The 25,000-nt window shown below is 48.6% G+C and overlaps 1 protein-coding gene across 1 annotated transcript in view; it reads right to left on the bottom strand.

The window, feature by feature from the left end:
• The window catches only part of shank2b (SH3 and multiple ankyrin repeat domains 2b), a gene marked incomplete at both ends in the record, with an annotated part of 138,868 nt that overhangs the window by 5,020 nt on the left and 108,848 nt on the right, over nt 1-25,000 (bottom strand). The window contains 9 exons of the mRNA XM_083920918.1: nt 6,235-8,719; nt 10,561-10,666; nt 12,449-12,564; nt 13,131-13,169; nt 15,602-15,625; nt 20,356-20,436; nt 22,101-22,236; nt 22,282-22,353; nt 24,602-25,000. The exon at nt 24,602-25,000 is cut by the window's right edge and continues 59 nt beyond it. Coding sequence (XP_083777044.1) covers nt 6,235-8,719; nt 10,561-10,666; nt 12,449-12,564; nt 13,131-13,169; nt 15,602-15,625; nt 20,356-20,436; nt 22,101-22,236; nt 22,282-22,353; nt 24,602-25,000 — 3,458 coding nt within the window. The remainder of the gene's footprint in view (nt 1-6,234; nt 8,720-10,560; nt 10,667-12,448; nt 12,565-13,130; nt 13,170-15,601; nt 15,626-20,355; nt 20,437-22,100; nt 22,237-22,281; nt 22,354-24,601) is intronic.

The raw sequence follows: 25,000 nt of genomic DNA, 5'->3' as shown, positions 1-25,000 counted from the left end.
CAACGAGCAATTACGTACTTTTAATTCTGAATTGTGTCACGAAAAGTCCTCACGTAGAGCTTTAAAGCACTCAGGCACGAGCTGCGTTCAGTGAAGACACGGACTAAAACCCGTTAACGTGAGCACGTGTCCCTCGCTGGCGTTCGCGTCTCAGGACCAACGCTGGCGCTCCGTCAGCTGAGCAGGTTGGGAGGAGAGTGATGCAGTGCTATTGATATCTGCGGTGGGAGACCTCGCCTTCACTACGCCCACACATCGCATGACTCCCCGCTTCTCTCCAGCACACAACAGCTCGTGCATTCAGGGTCGCACTTACTGGCATGCATGCACACGTTTGCTTTATTTATAGAAGCTTGAATGCACACACACACACACACATACACACACACACACACACACTGACTCGGCTGTGGTGCGTTATGTAACGCTGGCCTACTAAAGCAGCGCGGCACGTGACCTGCGTGAGATGATGTTGAACTCTGCTGAGGGTTAGGCCCGCTGCCGTCCACTTGCTCCATCTCTCTCTCTCTCACAAATTCACACGCATGTACAAACACACACACACACACACACACACGCTCTAACACACACACACACACACACCCCTCCCCTGACTCAGACTGACATCACTGCAGGCCTCAAGGCTGCTCTCATCCGCCGGTTGCTAGGCAACCCTTTCGTCCATAGGCACAACCAACGCACATTTAATCCGTGCGACGAAGAGACAGGGATAAAAAAAAGAAAGAGAGAAAGAAAGAAAGAAAGAAAGAAGAGAGAAAGAAAACTCACAAATGTCCAAAGGAGAAAATCTGATTCTGAGGAAGAAGAGAAAGAGCAGGAGAGCAAAGGATGGAGGGAGAGAAGGAGAGAGAGAGAGAGAGAGAGAGAGAGAGAGGGAGAGAGGGAGAGAGAGAGAGAGGGAGAGAGAGAGAGGGAGAGAGGGAGAGAGGGAGAGAGGGAGAGAGGGAGAGAGGGAGAGGGAGAGAGGGAGAGAGGGAGAGGGAGAGAGAGAGAGAGAGAGAGAGAGAGAGAGAGAGAGAGAGAGGGAGGGAGAGAGAGAGGGAGAGAGGGAGAGAGGGAGAGCATGTGTGAATCTAGGCCATCTTCTGTGCATCTCTGTTGCCATCTGTTTGACGGTCACAGAAGCAGGACCACCCTTCCCCTCCGCGGGCCTCTTCCTACGACGACGTGGTCTCTATCTGGACGTCTCTGAGCGCCTGCAACCTTTTCTGCCGCTCGGTACACGGCGACCTGCGACCGGCGACCCTCGCCACGAGACAAAGACGTGGAAAAAAACGAGAACCCCCGTCGGAGCATAGAGACAAATCCGAGACCCCGGTGACACGTGAGAGAGACACAAACCCTTCAGAGCAACGATGCACATGATGAAGCTTGTTTTGTAAAACGTAACCGTGTCAGCAGTCGGACGCCGTTCACGGGTTTTATCCGTAACTGGACGGATCTGTTCTGCTGCAGTTTCTCGCTTTTTGTGGTGTTTTGACAGGGCGATCGCCACCAAAGTGCAAGAAGAATTAGTTTAAACACTAGCTGATGTTGTGGAAATGGATTTCAGACCCCCCATCCAGACAGACCAGGGTCGCAAGGTCACAGACAGGGTCACAAGGTCACAGACCGGGTCACAAGGTCACAGATAGAACGAGCTAAGCCTTGGTTGGGTGACGTCTTTAGACCAAACACAACATGCCTCAGACCTTACAACTCCGAACTTCTCTCATCACAAGGTCTCTAAAACAGGGTCCACACAGGCCAAGGTCTCTAAAACAGGGTCCACACAGGCCAAGGTCTCTAACACAGGGTCCACACAGGCCAAGGTCTCTAAAACAGGGTCCACACAGGCCAAGGTCTCTAACACAGGGTCCACACAGGCCAAGGTCTCTAAAACAGGGTCCACACAGGCCAAGGTCTCTAACACAGGGTCCACACAGGCCAAGGTCTCTAAAACAGGGTCCACACAGGCCAAGGTCTCTAACACAGGGTCCACACAGGCCAAGGTCTCTAACACAGGGTCCACACAGGCCAAGGTCTCTAAAACAGGGTCCACACAGGCCAAGGTCTCTAAAACAGGGTCCACACAGGCCAAGGTCTCTAAAACAGGGTCCACATAGGCCAAGGTCTCTAAAACAGGGTCCACACAGACCAAGGTCTCTAACACAGGGTCCACACAGGCCAAGGTCTCTAACACAGGGTCCACACAGGCCAAGGTCTCTAAAACAGGGTCCACACAGGCCAAGGTCTCTCAAACAGGGTCCACACAGGCCAAGGTCTCTAACACAGGGTCCACACAGGCCAAGGTCTCTAACACAGGGTCCACACAGGCCAAGGTCTCTAACACAGGGTCCACACAGGCCAAGGTCTCTAACACAGGATCCACACAGGCCAAGGTCTCTAACACAGGGTCCACACAGGCCAAGGTCTCTAAAACAGGGTCCACACAGGCCAAGGTCTCTAACACAGGGTCCACACAGGCCAAGGTCTCTAACACAGGGTCCACACAGGCCAAGGTCTCTAACACAGGGTCCACACAGGCCAAGGTCTCTAAAACAGGGTCCACACAGGCCATAAAAACAGTCTTTAGCACAAACGAGCTCTGCACCGGTCACATGATCAGGTTCAACAGAGGAGACACTAAACTAGGATTATGAATTACAAATATCCAAAATTCCCACAACACGACCCTATGGATACGTTTCTCATTTACTCGTTTCCTGTTACTGGAGGTGGGAGGGGATCTGTGGCGTGTGCACGGACTGTGATTGTCAGAATCACATTAACATTACAGCGATTACGGCGCGACAGTAGGCGTCTTATGCGTCTCTTGTTCTGCCGTGTCGGTGATAAGAAGCTTTGTCTATAAGGCGAAGAGTTTGTTTGTGCTGTTAGAGGCTTTATGATGCTACGGTCTCAGGTGCACGAAGCTGGCAGCCTCTCAAAGTACACTGTTTACTCCCCCCAAGCCATGCATCTGAGATGATGTCTTAACTGAGAGGATTGTCCCGCACGCGGAAGTTTCTTATCACTTCTAGAAAGCAGAGACTTTTACGTCCTTCTTGTATGTTATTACCGACTCGCGTCAGGTTTACTGCGGATATGAGCTGAGATGGGAAAAGTATTTCACGTCAGCTCCTCAGTAATAATCAGGGGGTGCGTTGGATTCTTTGAACTGCACGAGAATGTTTGCTGTGAATCAAGACGTCAAGTGTCCAGAGCAGAGAAACTTTACACCGTTGTAACACATCTGATACTAGGAGGCTACACGGTGGTGTGGTGGTTAGCACTGTCGCCTCACAGCGAGAGGGTTCCTGGTTTGAATCCCGGCCCTTTTGTGTGGAGTTTGCATGTTCTCCCCCGTGTCTGCGTGGGTTTTCTCCGGGTTCTCCGGTTTCCTCCCACAGTCCAAAGACGTGCAGGTGTTCGGTTCATTGATGACTCTAAATCACCCGTAGGTGTGAATGGTTGTCTGTCTCTGTTCGTCTCTATGTGTCCTGTGATAGACTGGCGTCCTGTCCAGGGTGGACCCCGCCTCACGCCCGAGGGACAAGAGGCTGAAGATGAATGCATAAAACTATAAGGGCACTCAGAGAGCACAGAACAAATGCCTGTGTCCGCCTTATGAGTCCGGTCCACTTCAAAAACGTAATGTGTGTCTCCTCGGCCCAGGGGGCATCCTTACTAGATGTCCGAACCATGATTTGCCGAGCTTACTGCCTGTCATCCGTCGCCTGTTTCACTTGCGCTGTTCATGCAGCGTTCAAGTGCCATGGGAAGTCAGAAGTTTCGAACCACTTTGCCCTGTTGGAGGTCCGAAACTTCGGACTTCCCACGGTGGGACTTTGGAAGGAGGCGCCGAGTGCTCGAACTGAGACATGCAAGAAAGTTTAGAAGGGCTTTAATGAGATCATTAAGCTCATGTCTTAGTTTGACTAAAGAGGAAAACGGTTGTATTTTTCTGTTTAGTCAGAAGAGTACGTGTACGAACATGTCCTCGGCAGTTTGTGAGTTGATTTGAACACATCTACATAAAGTTCGACCATGTAACTTCTATTTTTCCAAGTGTGTTTAAGACTGTAAACACACAGTCGGACTTGTAGACACCAACAAGACAAGACACCACGCAGCACGGCAGTGATGCATAAGAATGAACACAACGCGGTGTAAACAGGGTTTTAGTGTGACGTGATAGCAGCCGATGGAACCTACCTGTGAAGACGAGAAACACAGAGGGCGTGGAGAAAGAAGAGGTGAAGGAACTACAGGAAACTGGAGAAAATGGAGATGGAGATGGAGATGGAGATGTAGAGGCGTGAGCTGAAAATGAAATGAGTGCAAGGTGTAAAGGTCAACAGATGAAAACGAGTTTAACGTGATAGCGTGTGGCGTGAAGCGTGAAGGAGAGTACGAGGCCGGACCTGAGAGTCTGCTGGGCGTCTCTCCGTAATTACCACAAATGGACTTCGCTGTGTTGATCTTACGGCACAAGCGCCCAGAGGAGTCAACCCTTTCTCTCTACACCTCTCTGATGAGCGATGGGACCATTCATACAAAATGCATATGAGCGGTGAATTATGTAGCGTGCTTTTTATTTCCCTCTCTCATTCAGGGAAGATGTGAGTTTAAAAAACCATGAGCTCCTCATTCAGGTGCAGGGTCCATCAAAACGTTGTGCCAGTCACGGTAAATTGGACTCCTGCATGTCTGGAATAATCTAAAACACGGTTGTGCAGGAAATCCATCTAATCATATCGAAAGTACCATCTCTTAATGCTACCTTTTAAGAGGTAAACATCTTTTACTTTCATGTGTATTGCCTATAGAGTTTCTGCAGGGATGACTTAGTTTGGTAGGCTGACCCTGGTTTCCACGACAACACGGCAATTCGATTTTTCAATTGGGATTATTGCAGAAAATAAGATCTATGGCGAACAAAGGATACTTACAAGTTTAGTCCAACAAGACAATCAATCAAATTATCCCCACTATAATATGATTGACTATCCCCGTTATTCATTTATTCATCTTCAACCGCTTGTCCCTATCCCAGCTGGCATCGGGCGTGAGGCGGGGTCCACCCTGGACAGGACGCCAGTCTATCACAGGACACATAGAGACGAACAGAGACAGACAACCATTCACACCTACGGGTGATTTAGAGTCATCAATGAACCGAACACCTGCACGTCTTTGGACTGTGGGAGGAAACCGGAGAACCCGGAGAAAACCCACGCAGACACGGGGACAACATGCAAACTCCACACAGAAGGGCCCCAGCCGGGATTCAAACAAGGAGCCTTCTTGCTGTGAGGCAACAGTGCTAACCACCACACCACCGTGTAGCACTATTCCCGTTTTTCCCAGCGTAAATGCATTAGCTAGAAGTAGTAACCAACTACACCACCAGTATCTTCCAACTCATTTCCTGTTTGCCATGAAGACGTTTGTTGTCCCTGACAAGCTCTGTCGTCTCATTTAGCCACTTGTCAGCAAGCGCCATTTTGGATAACCGTGAAAGTGTCAAAATATTCAAATCTCTTATGCCTGTGTTAAGCATAGACATTGTTTCAGGCATCTTATCAAAAGCCCCTTGACGAGGGAACAATATAAATGTAATTCCCCAAAGTAACTCTTTCATCTTCATGTTAAGAGCTCGCACAGTGAGATATCCATGGATCGTGACTCCGTAACATGCAAACCTCACAAATTTAGACTTCTCACGAAAGCTGGAAGCAGCGATATCAGAGGTAAAGCAAGCAGCTTGTTCCAAACAGGCACGGTTCGAGCGGACACTGTATTAGTGTATAGAGTAAAGATACAGAGTACAATCACATCAAAATGAAGACTCTGAAGAACCTTGGGTCGACTACGCATCTACAATCCTCCACATGACATACAGGCACCCCTGCAGCCTCACACACTGTATATTAAACACAAAACAGCTGTTGTAATACTCTAGAACCCCTTCCCTTTGGTTGCTCATTAAATGTACAGCAGCTTTAATCAACAAGACGACAGAAAGTCCTGCCCACACAAAACCAATCTCATAAGTATTATCAGGGATGAGCATGCAGAGGATCAGCTGGTACTCTGTGTAGTTTGTGATAGATATCATAAAACCAGAGGAAGTAAAACCTAAAGTCATAACCTAAAACATCAGCCTTGTCTACATGGTAACCCTAGATTTGCAAAAACTCTCGCAATACTTGCTTCCTTCTCACATACCTTGTTCCAAAGCCCCCCCTGGTCCCCGTGGGGGAGTCGAGGCTCTCTCCTGGCTTGGCTGGCCTGTCGCGATTCATTTGCTGCAGAATGGAGCTCAGCTCTGTGATAACGGTGTTCTTGCCGTCTGGTGTGGATGGGGGGCTGCGCAGCTCAGGGGGTTGATCGCCCCATAGCTTGGATGTCCTTTGAGTAGGAGTCCTAGGTGGTTCGGAGGATGAAGGGGGAGGTGGAGGGGCCTGAGGCGGTGCCCCGTAGGACTCCGGGGGCTCTTCAATAAGAGCGTCATGATAAAGCGATGTTCTGTTGATGACTGACTTGCCCTTAGGTTTGGGTGGCACAGGGGGCCTATCCACCAAGAAGGCATGTCCGTCTGCGGTGGCATAGAGGCTCTCCAGAGCGCTGTCGCAGAAGCCTCCCTCTGACGACAGGGTGGAGATGCTGGAAACGGTGCTGGTTGTCTCCATATGCTGAGGATCCCCGCTACTGCGGCTGTCTATCTCTTCGATGCCCGAGTCACCCACTCCAGACTCTGAGTCAGGTGGAGGAGGAGGATATGAGGGGGGCATACTGTTTGCCACCCTTTTGTGTTGATCAGTGACAGGTGGTGGGGCGTGAGCGTGGTATGGGGGTAGAGTGGGTCCCCCATTTCGTCTCTGTTGCTTAAGCATCTCTGCAATGGCACTAGCCTGATCATCAGGAATGTCAATACTGTTGGCGAACTCCAGCGGTGGGGGGAGGGGCTCTGTGAATTCAAAATCCTCGTCAATGTCAACTGAAGCAAGAGGGGGAGGGGGGATGCGGAAGGGGAGTTTTACCGGTTCATCCATTGACTCGCCTAAGGGAATGTTCCTCCGTGACGAGGGTGGCTGGGGGTTGGCTGACAGTGTTGTAGGATCGGGTTGGTTGGGGTCCTTGAGCTCAGATGGCCTGTTGCTGTCCTGTCCCTCCACCTCTTGGTTGTTTACCTTGTTGCTTGCTTCGTTGCTGGTGTGGACCATCAACAGCCCGGCTGACTTGGGCTGTGATGTGTCCGCCACATCCGCCGGCGCACTTTTCCTCTCCTCAACTACCTGATGCTGCCGTTCTTCCCGTGCCCCATCAGACTCATACTTCTGTTCCGTCATCTGCCTCCGCAGGCCGCCTCTGCCAGGCCGCCCCATGGTTGCTGTGGAGATAGCAGCAAAACTTGTCTCGATGCCGGAGCGTAGTTTGGTGTCAATAAACAGCGGTTGGTTGAGGTCTGGTTTGTGGCTTGGCTGGATTGGGAGGGACTGGGCTTCATGCTTGGGCGTTTGCTGAACCTGAGGAGGATTTGGAGGCTGACTCTGAGGATGGTTTTGTTGCTCCTTCATAGCACGATCACGAGCTGCCAGGGCCAGAGCAAGTGGAGAATTAGGATCCAAGGGCTTGCCGGTGACAGGATGGAGGTAGGTCCCATTGGCCCTGTAGTGGCTCTTAGGAGGAGTGGCTGGGAGACTTACAGGACTGTCCAGGTTAGGACACTGGCCTGTTCTAGTGTTTAGAGGCTCCCGTACCACTGTTGGCTCAGGAGTGTTGAAATCTGTCATGTTGCCACTACCACCACCAACAGGGGGCCCAAGCTGTGCTGCGGGAGGGGGACCCAATATCCTTCGAAGCCGTTCGTCGCTGAACATGCCTTCATCGATGGACTTTGAATGACGAAGACGAGGGGTTGGTGTGGGACTAGTGTAGTCATCGTCCCCTATGTCTATTGACTGGAAGGCAATTGAGTGCTTTTTTGCCTCTAGTCTCTTTTCCCGGTCCCGTACTGCACCGGCAATAGCTGCCGCAAAGGGGTTGCTTAGTGACATAGGGTCTTCAGGACGCAAACCACAAACAGTGGGCGTGAGAGGTGGGTGTTCAGGGGTGGTGGGCTCAATCTCCATACTGCTACCCTGGCTGCTCTTGCCACTGCTGCTGGTGGAAGGCTCTTTAACGATGATGGTGGGGATGGGGATGGAGGAGCACGTTCGTTCTATAGGTGTGGTAGGCATGGAAACTGCGCCTGAGGGGCTCGAAGGCATGCGACAGGTTTTCTCAGGACTGTCTTCAACGTTGGACTGCTTTACTAGCATGCCCTTCCTTCGAGCTGGTTTGGCTGGCACATACAGTGTCTTATTGCCGACCTCAGAGTAAGGGTTCTCCGGCACCGGTGTGCGCCCTCGGGTGCGTGTGCTTTCAAACTGCTCTGAGCTCTGACGGTAATAGCCACGCCTTAACGTACCGACGTCGGTGGTTCGGCTAATGGTCTTCACTGCATTGGGGGAGTTCTGCATGAAGCTGGGTCGTGTGGTGCCGTAGCTCTTGGGTGTAGGGCCGGCAGCTGAGTTGTAGTCAGGCGGCGAAGGGGGTGAAATGGCTGGTGGAGGAGGGATGTCCTCTGAGGTGTCGGGCATAGAGAGGCTGCGGGAGAACTTGAGTAGGGGAGGTGTGAGGAATCCCTGTTTCTCGTCCTCCGTTGTACCTTGGAGAAATTGAACAGGAAGAAAAATGATGTGAGGACCTGGGGGAGACAGCCCTATTTTTCATTTCCAGCATGGCCTTCTCCTTCCACAAGAGATGTCTCATTTACTGAAGTGAGCTCTTTCTTAACCTTTATCTGTCCAAACAGAGTTCCTGAAATTTGTGAGAGGCCAGATAGATAAGAGATAAGAGTAGCTGTGTAACAATATGACCAATTATCTAACAATTGAAATCTTGAAAATGGACAAAAATTTAGATTAAAGAAAGAATGCAGGATTTAAATCTATTCGGAAGACAAGCCAAGACCAAAACGGCTTGCACAAAGTATCATCAATTGTGTTTAGTTTTCACTTAAACAGTGAGTGGTAAAGAGGTAAAAATGCTTCCAATAGCCTCGTTTGCACCAGGCGTCCGGTTCGGTCCGTTACGCATTAGAACAGTTATTTTCGCATTTCCATTTCCCCCGTTTTTTGGTTGCCCCACGAGCGCACTGATACCTTTAGTAAGAGGGGGAGCTAGAAACAATAAAGTCAATTGGTTGGTGCAGACGTTTCTTTGCATTATCAGTGAAGAGGCAATACGGGGAGAGCTGGGTGTAGCGGTGAGAAATTAAGGTCGCACTCACACTGTCCTTCTGCACCGTGCCCCGTGCTTTAGGGTACTCCCCCCCCAGGCCCGTCTGTACTCACACTACCTGGGCCTCGGAGAATGCTTCTTGCTGCCTATACGTCATCACGCCGTAACACGTCACACGCATTGATGACGTCATGGCGATGCGTGGCTTTGTTTCCAGATCTTTCCGTAGACCTCTGAGTTTTTGTGCGTCTTGTCGACTGTTTTTGAATCTTTTCATCGACCAAATCTGCAGTAAACACTCCACCTCCGCATCACACCAACGTGAACCTTTCACCGCCATTGTTTGAAATGTCCGCGCATGGTCCCTCCTTCTTTTTTCTACGTCCCAACAGGCGCACAGGAAATGACCTCAGAACCGCCGTAGGCCTCGTGCTCGTACACGTGCGCACGCTCGGGCTCGTACATGTGCAAACGTGCTTTACTAAAGCCCACCTCTCCAAACGGAACGTGGACGGCCAGCTGGCCGCAGTTATGCGCGGAGCGGTTGCACTCACACTGGTCAAACGCACTAGGCTTTAGCTGAAAAACCTGTTTTTTTAGCCCGGTGCGGAAGGACAGTGTGAGTGCGCCCTAAAAGGTTTTTCAGCTCATCTGTCCAGGGCTCTAACTATGCCGTAATAACCCCACCTGCATGCAAGAGTACATACTGCAGAGGAAACGCAAAACAGATCTAGTGTTGAGATACACGTCCGTACGGGTTAAGTACGGTTCTAAAGGTAATATCGAAAAAGTGTTTGATGGAATTGTGGCTATTGTTGATTTTCGTCCTGATGATGATAATGAGGGCACTGCAGATCAAGAGTGCGGTGAGTGACATGAGGCTGCATGACGTCCGTCCAGTGCAGCAGTGAGAACGAGGCTTCAGCAGATGCTTAACGACCTCCTGGACGAGCGCCTGAAAACACACTTTGCTGACTGGATCGTTCTAATTCATCTATAATTAGCTTTAATATTGCTCGAGCACACGGAGCAAGTCCTCCGAGCATTAATAGAATATTACGACAAGCTAAAAGCACAAGGTACCGGACTAATGTACACACACACACACACACACACACACACACACACACACACACACACACACACACACACACACACACACACACACACACACACACACACACACACACACACACACACACACACACACACACACACACACACACACCCACACACACACACACACTGACAGTACACACATCATACCTATGGACTTCTGCTTTTTCAAAGTGCTCTTCTCTGGCAGCCCCAGGAAAGCCCCTGGCACAGTGGGTGGCACCACTGCTACTCCTTGGCGGTCGTGATACATGGACTGCAAACGAGAACGTTGTTAATGACACACCCACAAATACACACTCTTCATTAGCTCTCCGCTGCCGGTGGAGACCAACACTAACAACAGGGTCTTTTCACATACAGTCCCTTTTAAACAAACCAAACTCCGTCCTCGGTCCTAAAGTGGACCAATAGAAGAGGTTCTCAGTTCTTTTGCCGTCCACAGTCGCTTCATTTGAGAGAGACTCTGAGCTCTCTCTGTTCACACCATACACTAGTTGTGTCTCTCCGCGGTGAGGTCTGTCCTGTCTTTGGGGTTTACCGTCTTGTGAATTTCCTGTTTTATTTTGAAAGGTAACTCTCCTCTGGTTCCAGGTCACTTGCCCTTCCTCTTGGGTCACCGGTCTGACGTCATCCCTGATCCTTGATTGTTTCCACCTGTGGTTCCCTTCATGTGTATATAGTCTGTGTCTTCCCCTCCCTTCATGTGTATATAGTCTGTGTCTTCCCTTCATGTGTATATAGTCTGTGTCTTCCCCTCCCTTCATGTGTATATAGTCCGTGTCTTCCCCTCCCTTCATGTGTGTATAGTCCGTGCCCCCCCCCCCCCTTCATGTGTATATAGTCTGTGTCTTCCCCTCCCTTCATGTGTATATAGTCCGTGTCTTCCCCTCCCTTCATGTGTATATAGTCCGTGTCTTCCCCTCCCTTCATGTGTATATAGTCTGTGTCTTCCCCTCCCTTCATGTGTATATAGTCCGTGTCTTCCCCTCCCTTCATGTGTATATAGTCCGTGTCTTCCCCTCCCTTCATGTGTATATAGTCTGTGTCTTCCCCTCCCTTCATGTGTATATAGTCCGTGTCTTCCCCTCCCTTCATGTGTATATAGTCCGTGTCTTCCCCTCCCTTCATGTGTATATAGTCTGTGTCTTCCCCTCCCTTCATGTGTATATAGTCCGTGTCTTCCCCTCCCTTCATGTGTATATAGTCTGTGTCTTCCCCTCCCTTCATGTGTATATAGTCCGTGTCTTCCCCTCCCTTCATGTGTATATAGTCTGTCTCCCCCTCCCTTCATGTGTGTATAGTCTGTGTCTTCCCCTCCTTCATGTGTATATAGTCCGTGTCTTCCCCTCCCTTCATGTGTATATAGTCCGTGTCTTCCCCTCCCTTCATGTGTATATAGTCTGTGTCTTCCCCTCCCTTCATGTGTATATAGTCTGTGTCTTCCCCTCCCTTCATGTGTATATAGGTCCTGTGTCTTCCCCTCCCTTCATGTGTATATAGTCCGTGTCTTCCCCTCCCTTCATGTGTATATAGTCCGTGTCTTCCCTTCATGTGTATATAGTCTGTGTCTTCCCCTCCCTTCATGTGTATATAGTCTGTGTCTTCCCCTCCCTTCATGTGTATATAGTCCGTGTCTTCCCCTCCCTTCATGTGTATATAGTCCGTGTCTTCCCCTCCCTTCATGTGTATATAGTCCGTGTCTTCCCCTCCCTTCATGTGTATATAGTCTGTGTCTTCCCTTCATGTGTATATAGTCTGTGTCTTCCCCTCCCTTCATGTGTATATAGTCTGTGTCTTCCCCTCCCTTCATGTGTATATAGTCTGTGTCTTCCCCTCCGCGGGCCAGATTGGGCCCACGGGCCTGAGTTTGACACCCCTGCTTTGTGGCACAGGAGGCAGCCCAACATATATATAACAACACACGAGAACACCGTTCCTTCAGAATCACAAAGTAACACCATAAAATAAACGGTGTGATGACAAATCTAACATTTACTCGTGCACGTTCCACCTTCACGTGTGCGAGTTCACCTACGTTCATGTCAGCTGCTGTGACCAAACAGCGGCTGGACGGGGCGCGGTTTGATCGTCGTGCAATCTTCATATCCACAGGCGAGCTCTTCTGGGCGTGCGTCATCTCTTCAACCTTGTCTGGAAGAAGAAGAGGAAGCCGTAATTCATGAGTAATAAAAAAGACGAGCGGGGGGGGTTTGACAGAACTTAAGTTTCTCACGGGCCAAACGCAAGCTCATCATTCACAGCGACTCCTCCCTGTGTTTCCACGCTTAGGTGCAAATGAGACGGAAACAAAGACGGACGAACATCGAAACACGTTTTGGAGGGAGGACAGGAGGACTTTGGTGAAATGCGTCAGGGGGGTGTCCAGCCTCGCAAGCCGTGCACGCTCTTTCCAAACAGCCGACTCAGCAGCATCATCCAACTCTGGGGGGCGTTCCCTCACCGCATGTAAAGAATGAGGAATGAACGTGAGGTCAAGGTCAAGTTTGCCGTTATCTTTCTTTTGAGTCTGCAACGTGGGAAAGGTGTCAACGGCAAATTTGGCCCAAGTGAACGTCCCTCTGGTGTGATGATGCCGGCGGGTAGAGTCCACCCAGAGAAGCTACATGCTAGCCCTGAACTAGCCTCTTACTGTGTGACCTCCCTGGATAGCTGTGTTTAGGATGGAGAAAGCTTCCATGCATTAGGGGAGTGATTACTTAGAGTGACTTGGAAAACAATCCTCTTCTTCTGCGCATCTACACACAGAGGAGAGGAGTGGGGGGGGGGGGGGGGGGGGAGGAAAGGGGAGGAGAGGAGCATCAATGACCTGAACTACTGTTACAGCTGAAAACACACACACACACACACACACACACACGCACGCACGAAAACACACAAGCACGCAGGCATACACACGAACACACACACACACACACACACACACGCACACAAACGTACGCACGCACGCACGCACGCAGGCACGCAGGCACGCACAAATACACACAAACACATGCACGCACGCACACACGCACGCACACACACACGCACACAAACGCACGCAAACACGCACGCACGCACGTACACACGCACGCACACACGCACGCACAAATACACACAAACACACGCACGCACACAAACACACACACGTACAAACACACGCAGGCACGCACACACACACATACACACACACACGCACGCACGCACAAACACACTCACACACACGCACGCACACACACACACACACACGCACGCACTCACAAACACACTCACACACAAACACACTCTCACACACACACACACACACACACACACACACAAAACAGGAGAAATGCACATTTCCTCGCTCTCCCACTTGGATTGCTGCTACAGCAAATCAGACGACATGCAACACGGTTGCCCTGGAAACCTGTAAGTGAAACATTTCCTGGAATAAACCTCCCCCTCCTCAAACACACACACACACACACACACACACACACACACACACACACACACACACACACACACATGAACAAACAGTGACTTACAGTAACAGTGTGGGTTTTTCCTGCTCTCATTTGCACAAACACACCCTCACATCAAGGCCGGGCGACGTAAAGGCGATAAAATCCGTTTGATTGCATTGTTTTCTTTTTCTACAGCGACGCAGTGCAGCGTGCTGTGTTCAGCTGAACTTTAGTTGGAAGACCCGTTTCCACAACGCAACACACTGGACGAGGAACAACCGACATGAAGCTGAACAGGGACAGGTCGTAAAAGTCCAGCAGTAACGAGTGGGTCTGGTGCAGTGCAGGGCTACTGCATGTGTGCATGTGTGTGTGCGTGTGTGTGTGCGCGTGTGTTGCATGTGTGCGTGTGTGTGTGTGTGCATGTGTGCGTGTGCGTGTGTGCGTGTGTGCATGTGTGTGTGTGCGTGTGTGCGTGTGTGTGTGCGTGTGCATGTGTGCGTGTGTGTGCATGTGTGCGTGTTTGCGTGTGTGCATGTGTGCATGTGTGTGTGTGCGTGTGGGCGTGTGTGTGTGGGCGTGTGTGTGTGTGCGTGTGCATGTGTGCGCATGAGTGCGTGTGTGTGTGTTTGTGCATGTGTGTGCGTGCGTGTGCGTGTGTGCGTCTCCTCCTCCTCCTCCTCCTCCTCCTCCTCCTCCTCCTCCTCCTCCTCCTCCTCCTCCTCCTCCTCCTCCTCCTCCTCCTCCTCCTCCTCCTCCTCCTCCTCTCTCTCTTCTTCTTCTTCTTCTTCTTCTTCTTCTTCTTCTTCTTCTTCTTCTTCTTCTTCTTCTTCTTCTTCTTCTTCTTCTTCTTCTTCTTCTTCTTCTTCTTCTTCTTCTTCTTCTTCTTCTTCTTCTTGCCACCATCATTGCTGTCATTGTCATATCACCTTAGCTTGTTTCTACTACTCTGTTGTATTAACTGTCTTAACATATACGTTATATTCACATTACTATAGATGTTATTATAGTTACTGTAAGTGTGTCTCTCTCTGTCCATCTGTCCGTCTTTTCTCTCTCTCTCTCTCCTTCTCTTCCTCTCTCCGGTGCAGACAGATGTGCGTCCTCCACAGAGCTGGGTCTGTCTGACGTTCCTGTCTGTTATAGGGAAGGTTTTCGTCTCCACCGTACTCTACGGGGGAATTGTTGGGTCTCTGTAAATCCTAAATAAGTCATAGAGTGTGGTCTTTACCTATTCTGTAAAGTGTCCTGAGATAACCTTTGTTATGATTTGGCACTGTAAATAAAATAGAATTGGATTGAATTGAAATTCTCCCAGATATAAAAGCATTTGTTGTTGCTGCTGCTAATGTTTAGGAAGCACTCTGACTCCACACACACACACACACACACACACACACACACACACACACACACACACACACACACACACGGTGAAACATCTGAACCGAGTCAGAAGGAAGAAGACGACGACGACACAACCATCTGCGATCGTGGAAGAGGACGGAGGAGCTGAAACATCTGTCGGACGACATTAACGCATGCACCAAGGACAAGATCTCATGCAAACACACACTACGGCTGTACAGCAACACCAGAGTGTCAAAAGCATCAAAGTGCTTGTAGAAATATAAAAAAAGTCAACAAACAGATCAGTGTTAGTTCATCACAGTGGGGTGAGGCGACACACGTGGACGTGTGGAGACACTGGATGGGACGTAAACATGCCTGCGGACACTTACCACCTTTCTTTTTCCGTAGAGTGGCTGAGGGAGGGGGACAGAGAGAGATGACTGAGTCTTTAAAGCATTAAAAAAGACGCCGCCCTTCACACAAGATGAATAATAAATAAATATATATTTGCTAAAAGAGTTCAGTCCGCGGATTTCTCATCTATTTAAATGTGTCCTCCTGCGGCAGGTGTTGTGTTGTGTTGTGTGCACATTCACACTCACACATTAAAACACAAACGCACGTTGGACTCAGCAACACCGCCAACAGGAAGCTATTACTTCCATGAATTTATAAAGTGAAGAATCAAAATGCAAATGTGTCAAGTAAGCAGCTCGAGAGGAAACCTGCTGACGGGAGTTTCTTTCCTGTCAGCGGTTTCCTCCCGAACAGGTCGACGTCGTCTCCTGTCGTTCATTTATTCATCCCCCTTTCATCTCTCCCCTGCCTGTTCGCACACCTTTGACACTCTGATCGATCCAGAGGAGAGTTCGGTAAAGCACAGGGTGCTTTTTCAGAACCGTGCACCAACACACCTGCAACTAACCACGTGTTCATGGTTGACTCGTGTTCTCTTAAGGATTCAAATACTCATTTAAATTCGTAGAACTAGTGATTGGTAACGTAGTGATTGGTAACGCAGTGATTGGTAACGTAGTCATTGGTAACGTAGTCATTGGTAACGTAGTGATTGGTAACGCAGTCATTGGTAACGTAGTCATTGGTAACGTAGTCATTGGTAACGTAGTCATTGGTAACGTAGTCATTGGTAACATACTGATTGGTAACGTAGTGATTGGTAACGCAGTGATTGGTAACGCAGTGATTGGTAACGTACTGATTGGTAACGTAGTGATTGGTAACGTAGTGATTGGTAACGTAGTCATTGGTAACGTAGTCATTGGTAACGTAGTCATTGGTAACATACTGATTGGTAACGTAGTCATTGGTAACGTAGTGATTGGTAACGCAGTGATTGGTAACGTAGTCATTGGTAACGCAGTGATTGGTAACGCAGTGATTGGTAACGCAGTGATTGGTAACGTAGTCATTGGTAACGTAGTGATTGGTAACGCAGTGATTGGTAACGTGGTGATTGGTAACGCAGTGATTGGTAACGTAGTGATTGGTAACATAGTGATTGGTAACATAGTCATTGGTAACGTAGTCATTGGTAACGCAGTGATACGTAGTCATTGGTAACGTAGTGATTGGTAACGTAGTCATTGGTAACGTAGTCATTGGTAACGCAGTGATTGGTAACGTAGTGATTGGTAACATAGTGATTGGTAACGCAGTGATTGGTAACGTAGTCATTGGTAACGTAGTGATTGGTAACGTAGTCATTGGTAACGTAGTCATTGGTAACGCAGTGATTGGTAACGTAGTGATTGGTAACGCAGTGATTGGTAACGCAGTGATTGGTAACATAGTGATTGGTAACGTAGTGATTGGTAACGTAGTGATTGGTAACGTAGTGATTGGTAACGCAGTGATTGGTAACGTAGTGATTGGTAACGTAGTCATTGGTAACGTAGTCATTGGTAACGTAGTCATTGGTAACGTAGTGATTGGTAACGTAGTCATTGGTAACGTAGTGATTGATAACGTAGTGATTGGTAACGTAGTGATTGGTAACGTAGTCATTGGTAACGTAGTCATTGATAACGTAGTGATTGGTAACGTAGTGATTTGTAACGTAGTCATTGATAACGTAGTGATTGGTAACGTAGTGATTGGTAACGTAGTGATTGGTAACGTAGTGATTGGTAACGCAGTGATTGGTAACGCAGTGATTGGTAACGCAGTGATTGGTAACGTAGTGATCGGTAACGTAGTGATTGGTAACGTAGTCATTGGTAACATAGTGATTGGTAACGTAGTGATTGGTAACGTAGTCATTGGTAACGCAGTGATACGTAGTCATTGGTAACGTAGTCATTGGTAACGTAGTCATTGGTAACGTAGTCATTGGTAACGCAGTGATTGGTAACGCAGTGATTGGTAACGCAGTGATTGGTAACGTAGTCATTGGTAACGTAGTGATTGGTAACGCAGTGATTGGTAACGTAGTGATTGGTAACGCAGTGATTGGTAACGTAGTGATTGGTAACATAGTGATTGGTAACATAGTCATTGGTAACGTAGTCATTGGTAACGCAGTGATACGTAGTCATTGGTAACGTAGTGATTGGTAACGTAGTCATTGGTAACGTAGTCATTGGTAACGCAGTGATTGGTAACGTAGTGATTGGTAACATAGTGATTGGTAACGCAGTGATTGGTAACGTAGTCATTGGTAACGTAGTGATTGGTAACGTAGTCATTGGTAACGTAGTCATTGGTAACGCAGTGATTGGTAACGTAGTGATTGGTAACGCAGTGATTGGTAACGCAGTGATTGGTAACATAGTGATTGGTAACGTAGTGATTGGTAACGTAGTGATTGGTAACGCAGTGATTGGTAACGTAGTGATTGGTAACGTAGTCATTGGTAACGTAGTCATTGGTAACGTAGTCATTGGTAACGTAGTGATTGGTAACGTAGTCATTGGTAACGTAGTGATTGATAACGTAGTGATTGGTAACGTAGTCATTGGTAACGTAGTCATTGGTAACGTAGTCATTGGTAACGTAGTCATTGATAACGTAGTGATTGGTAACGTAGTGATTTGTAACGTAGTCATTGATAACGTAGTGATTGGTAACGTAGTGATTGGTAACGTAGTGATTGGTAACGCAGTGATTGGTAACGCAGTGATTGGTAACGCAGTGATTGGTAACGCAGTGATTGGTAACGTAGTGATTGGTAACGTAGTCATTGGTAACGTAGTGATTGGTAACGTAGTGATTGGTAACGTAGTGATTGGTAACGTAGTGATTGGTAACGTAGTCATTGGTAACGCAGTGATACGTAGTCATTGGTAACGTAGTCATTGGTAACGTAGTCATTGGTAACGTAGTCATTGATAACGTAGTGATTGGTAACGTAGTGATTGGTAACGCAGTGATTGGTAACGTAGTGATTGGTAACGTAGTCATTGGTAACGTAGTGATTGGTAACGTAGTCATTGGTAACGTAGTCATTGGTAACGTAGTCATTGGTAACGTAGTCATTGATAACGTAGTCATTGGTAACGTAGTCATTGGTAACGTAGTGATTGGTAACGTAGTGATTGGTAACGTAGTCATTGGTAACGTAGTCATTGATAACGTAGTGATTGGTAACGTACTGATTGGTAACGTAGTCATTGGTAACGTAGTGATTGGTAAAGCAGTGATTGGTAACGTAGTCATTGGTAACGTAGTGATTGGTAACGTAGTCATTGATAACGTAGTGATTGGTAACGTACTGATTGGTAACGTAGTCATTGGTAACGTAGTGATTGGTAAAGCAGTGATTGGTAACGTAGTCATTGGTAACGTAGTGATTGGTAACGTAGTCATTGGTAACGCAGTGATACGTAGTCATTGGTAACGTAGTGATTGGTAACGTACTGATTGGTAATGTAGGGCCTCATTTATAAATCTTGCGTGGAAACGCGCGCAGATCTGAGCGCAGAATCGGTCGTAGGACAGGACCCACGTGTGATTTATGAAACATTCGTATCCGACCGATCTCAGCGTACGAATGAGCGGGCCTTGATAAACGCTGCGGCTGAGTTCGATCGTCATTAACACGTTACGCCCTTAAATATTCCTGGTTCGAGGCCTCGCCCACTGAGGTCAAACACGGAGAGAAGGAACGCTGTCACTTAGTTCTGTAGGAAACGCTGCTACACTTTAACACTGTTATCACTTATTTACTTTGTACCTATTATATTTAACATGCTGCTAAACTGCACGCTGCATATTGTTGTATATTGTATAAACCTGCGTTTAACCACGATGCCCGTTGCACTCTGTCACAGCTAGTTATTGTTTGACCTATTTTATGCGTCACTCGTTTATTAGTTAACTGCTCACTCTCTTTGCACCACGTCAGAGCAGCAAATGCAAACGCCGCCGCCTCACATTAAGAACGTCGGACTGTTGGAAGGTGTGGTGGCGTTTATGAAAGCGAAGACTTTAGGCTGACGCGTACAAACACCAGGCTCTGCGTGTCTCACCGGCTTTACTTTACGGTTTCCAGGAGAAACCCTGGTACAGTCTCCCCTCTCGTCTCTTTCCTACTCGCTCCCTCCCATGCTGCCTTCCCTCCTTCCCTTCCTTCCTTCCTTCATCCTTACGTGGCCTCCTGTGTCTCAGAAACGCTGACTGTCCTGTCTGTCAGGAGGTATTAGGGGCGACGCAGCACTTTTTATACAGCGCACAGAGGGTCCTGTGAAGGGGTCCTCACCACACACACACACACACAGATACAAACACATAAAGGACAGGGATGGTACTCGTATACTGATGTCATATGTGCGGGTGCAGGGGTCTTTAGAAGCAAGTCCGTCATGCACAAGGTCAAAGGAGACGAGCGAGGAGGAAGAGCACTTTTCCAGAGGCGAACCAAAGCAAAATGAGCAAACGATGGAGAGTGAAACTGCATCAGCCTGAGGAGAAGCTGCATTCAGCCGCTGAGCGCTGGGCGATGTTGCAATAAAGCAAAATGGAGGTCAAACGGGTTACGCAGCATTGACTGCTTACCTTTATCCACTATTGAGAGATTAACCAATCACCGAGAATAAGAAGGAGGAACAAAGAGAGAGAGAGGAGCCGTTAGACACGAAGCTCTGTAACGACATCGGGAGGAAGAGTGAAACCACGGCGCTCTTACCGAGTTCCTCCAGTTCAGACGTCATGGACTTGGAGCGCATGGACAGGGCCGTGGTCGGGGCTCTCTTTGGTGGCGGAGGAGCTGAGGGAGACACACACACTCAGGGTTAAAACACATTTCATTGGGTTTCACATCTTCTCATGGATTGTGTTCATGCTTGATGGTTAGTAGGTACGGTCTTGCTTTTCTTCGACGTCGATTTTCAAAAGATTTCGCACCAGGAAAAACAAACTTTACGCGTCTCAACCTCGACAGAAGCAGCGAGTACCAGATCCGCTGCTGCTGTTCTTACCTTTCACAATAAAAAGCCTGTTCAGCAGATCTGGCGGAACCGCTATAAATATTCGCAGGCGAGCATTTCGCATTTACGTGTGATTTAATCTTCACTTTTCAACAAGTAATGTCAAAAAAACTACAACTGATCAGGAATAAAGCTGCACGTGGAGCTCTCTCATGTGGGTTCAGGTCAAAAGTCATCCGGATAAACAAACAAAGAAAACGTTAAGCTATGACTCCATCGGAAACTTCTAGCTATACGCCGTTAATTACAAAGCTAGCATGCGAATCAGTGCCACTACAGTGAGCTAATATGAAACGACGGAGCTGGAACACACATTTAATGGTTCTGGGAGTGAAAATATTTTGTTTTTCAGAAGAGCAGACAGGTCTGAAAACGAGGCCGGTGTGCATGCAGGACATGCTAACGACAGCATCAGCTGATGTGGTGATCACCGGGACGAGGGAGAAACAAGGTCGGACCCTAACTCCTTATTTATGCTGTGAGACCAAGCCCCACCCCCACCACAGCGACTTCCTGTTTGCTCCAATCAGGAAGCTCCGTCAGCGTCAGTTCTCTGAGTGTCCACTAGGGGCAGGCTTCATAACAGAGCAGTTTCTCATTGAGCCCCATGTTAAACAGGCCGTTTACACAGCATCATTAAACCTGTTTAAGGACAAAAGAACATTCTAGTCTGTGTGTTTAGCTCAGGTCTCCATGACAACACTGAGGGGGAGGGGCTAGTTTTTATTTTATTGGAGGTTAAAGTTTATGAATAATTAGGGGCGTGGCCTCTTGAGTGACAGCTAGCCTCTGGCCCTCACTTCTCCTCGGAGGTAAACGTCAGCCAGATGGACGTATGCCCCTCCCCCCAACGTCACATACATGCCCTTTTTTTGGTCGAGGAAATGAGGCGGAAGATGGAGACTCCCGTAGGCGAGGATCAAGTTGAGAGAACGGACCTCGACGGAGACGCTACGTCTGTTTTTATACAGTGTGTGTGTGAGAGACTCGCAGGTTCAAGTTCACACTGTTCATTCGCTCTGAAAGTTCGACAGGCCTTTGGTGCCTAGTTACGGTTGCTAACGTAGAAGTGGACGGATATGCTGCCTTTACTAAAACGTGGCAGCTTTATGGGACATATCTGCACATCTGGCTCTGTGTAATATTTGTCGCTTGCACTGTGAACAAGGAGTAAGTCGGGTTTCTCTCTGCCTCTGAGACACACTGTTACATAACACGTCATTAGTCAGCATGCTGCCTCACTGCGGACTGTGGTATTTTAATACATCTGTAAGAAGGTTTCACTACAGCTGTGTCCTGCTGCTCCACACCTGAAGCTCCTCATTACCATTACACTTTAATCCGTGCGTGCTTTTGTATCGGAGGACAACGCTGAACAGCGAACATCCCGCTCAGACCTTACCGTAGCCCTGTGAAAGGAAGCGTGACACGTTTTTTTCCGTACCTTTTTTGCGCGCCGTGTCGTCCGGGTCCAGATTCCGGCTCACCGTCACCACCTTGATCAGGAGCCGGTTGCCCCCCTGGCGGATCATGTTGACCACCTGTCTGTGGCCCACCTTCACCACATTCTCCTGGTTTACCTGAAACAAAGACACAGCGGCGGAGTCGTTAATGGATGGACACACCTCGAGGACTCGCAGGAAGCTGCACAGCGTCACGAAGACGGGCACGAGTATAATTCGTATAACTGGCGTCAGCTGGAAGAGGCAAAGGAAAAGAAACTAGAACTTCCTGAACACAACAAAATATACTCTGTGATTTTCTCAGATCAGAATCAGAAAACCTTTAATGTTTAACGCAGACGGGGAAATTCTTTTGTCACAGCAGCAAAAGAAAATTACAAAATAAGATAAAAAATAGCAAAAATAAGCAATAAAGTTAAATTTAAAAAAGGAAGAAATGGAAAATAGACATATATACATATTGACATGATATAGTGCAGTTGTTCTTGTTTGGTTTGTTTTGTAATAATGTGATATGGAGTGAATAAATATGATTAAATAAGTCCAAATAAACAGAAGTGACCTTAGTACAGGCATGTTGCACAGTGCAGGGTACAGGATGAGGTCAGTAGTCTATTGGGAGCAGTGCTGATTGAGAGGACTGTAATTTCATTTTTTGCATTTTGTATGTCATGCATATTGCAATTTTTGACAATAAAACTGACTTGACTTGACTTGACTTAAAGTCTGACAGCAGCAGGAAGGAAGGACCTGCGGTACCTCTCCTTCGCACACTTAGGGTGCATCAGTGTGTTGCTGAAGGAGCTGCAGTACCTCTCCTTCACACACTTAGGGTGCATCAGTCTGTTGCTGAAGGAGCTGCGGTACCTCTCCTTCGCACACTTAGGGTGCATCAGTCTGTGGCTGAAGGAGCTGCCCAGTGCTGTGAGAGTGACCTGCAGGGGGTGGGACTCCTGCACCAGCAGCCATGACGCTTGTCCAGCATCCTGCTCTCTCCCACCACCTGCACTGAGTCCCCAGGGCGTCCCAGGATGGAGCCGGCCTTATTGATAAGTTTATCAAGTCTCCTCCTGTCTGCGGCCGACATGCTGCTGCTCCAGCAGACTACTCCATAGAAAATGGCTGATGCCACCACAGAGTCATAGAAGGTCTACTTCCTGATTTAACAGGAAGTAGAGCAGGTGACCATGAGAGCTCCGACTGTGAGTTCATCACAGTCAGACATCATGAAATATGTTTCAAGGCTTTGCTACAACATTCAGTTCGGTGCTGAAAGGGTTTTTTATTAGAAAAGCTGCAACAAAAACGTTTTAAAGCAACATTCCTGGACTTTTATCGCATGAAAACACAAAACAGCGTCGGTGGAAAGCAGCAAGAGAAACAAGAGGAACACAACACACGCAGCAGACAAGACGCTCTGTCGTCGTCGTCGACTCATCAAAGTGACAAATGATGTGGCGAGAATCTGGCCAACCACGGGGAAGAGGGAGGGGCCAACGTTCAGGGAACAAATACGGATCGGAACCACAATCGTCTCCCTCAGAGTTCCTCAATTTCTTTTATCAATGCATGTTTTTTGTGACAGTTCGGTGCAAAACAAAGACGTCAAACTCTGCGTCTCTGCTCCTGGGAACAAGAAGGAGTCACGACCTGAGGGATCAAACATCAGGATTGTTGACCTTTGACCTTTTGGACAGGAAGGGTCGTCATCGTTTTATCCTGTCATCCTGACATTTGAGTGAAACGTTGTCAGCCAATTAGAAAGTCTCGAGTTATGAGGTCACAGTGACCTTTGACCTCCATCATCCAATCAGTTCATCGTCTTTGAATCCAAATCCACATTTGAAGGGTTCCTCAGATATTTTGTGCACGTTCAACGGGACAATGACCACGACCTTTGACCTCCACAATCTAGTTGAGTTCATTTTTGAGTCTAAGGGCGCCCTCCCACTGTGCCTCCGTCCCGTGCCCCGTGCTTTAGGGTCCTTGTCCCCCCCTCCAGGCCCGTTTGTACTCACACTACCTGGGCCTCGGAGAATGCTTCTTGCTGCCTATACGTCATCACGCCGTAACACGTCACACGCATTGATGACGTCATGGCGATGCGTGGCTTTGTTTCCAGATCTTTCCGTAGACCTCGGAGTTTTTGTGCGTCTTGTCGACTGTTTTTGAATCTTTTCATCGACCAAATCTGCAGTAAACACTCCACCTCCGCATCACACCAACGTGAACCTTTCACCGCCATTGTTTGAAATGTCCGCGCATGGTCCCTCCTTCTTTTTTCTACGTCCCAACAGGCGCACAGGAAATGACCTCAGAACTGCCGTAGGCCTCGTGCTCGTGCACGTGCGCACGCTCGTGCTCGTACATGTGCAAACGGCTCCGCTAAAGCCCACCTCTTTCAAGCGGGCAGTGCGAGAACCAGTCCATCTGGAGGAGTCAGGTTAAGAAAGGAAGAAGGCTGAACGACTCGATTTGAAACCTGACCACGGATACGTAAACGTGTTAATGGCGCTTTCTTCCCGTCCTGCTGCCAATCCTCATAATTCCAATATTCATGTTTGTGGCGGCGGGGGGAGCAGAGGGAGCGACGGCCGCTGCCCTCACGGCCGCTGCCCTCACAGTCGCTGCCCTCACAGCCGCTGCCCTCACAGGCGCTGCCCTCACAGACGCTGCCCTCACAGTCGCTGCCCTCACAGTCGCAGCCCTCACAGGCGCTGCCCTCACAGTCGCTGCCCTCACAGTCTCTGCCCTCACAGTCTCTGCCCTCACAGTCGCTGCCCTCACAGTCTCTGCCCTCACAGTCTCTGCCCTCACAGTCGCTGCCCTCACAGTCGCTGCCCTCACAGGCGCTGCCCTCACGGTCGCTGCCCTCACGGTC

The sequence above is a fragment of the Echiichthys vipera genome (assembly GCF_963691815.1).
Source record: "Echiichthys vipera genome assembly, chromosome: 1".
NCBI lineage: Eukaryota > Metazoa > Chordata > Actinopteri > Perciformes > Trachinidae > Echiichthys > Echiichthys vipera.
Note: the sequence above shows the minus strand (reverse complement) of the source record. Positions and strands in the feature narration are given on the sequence as shown.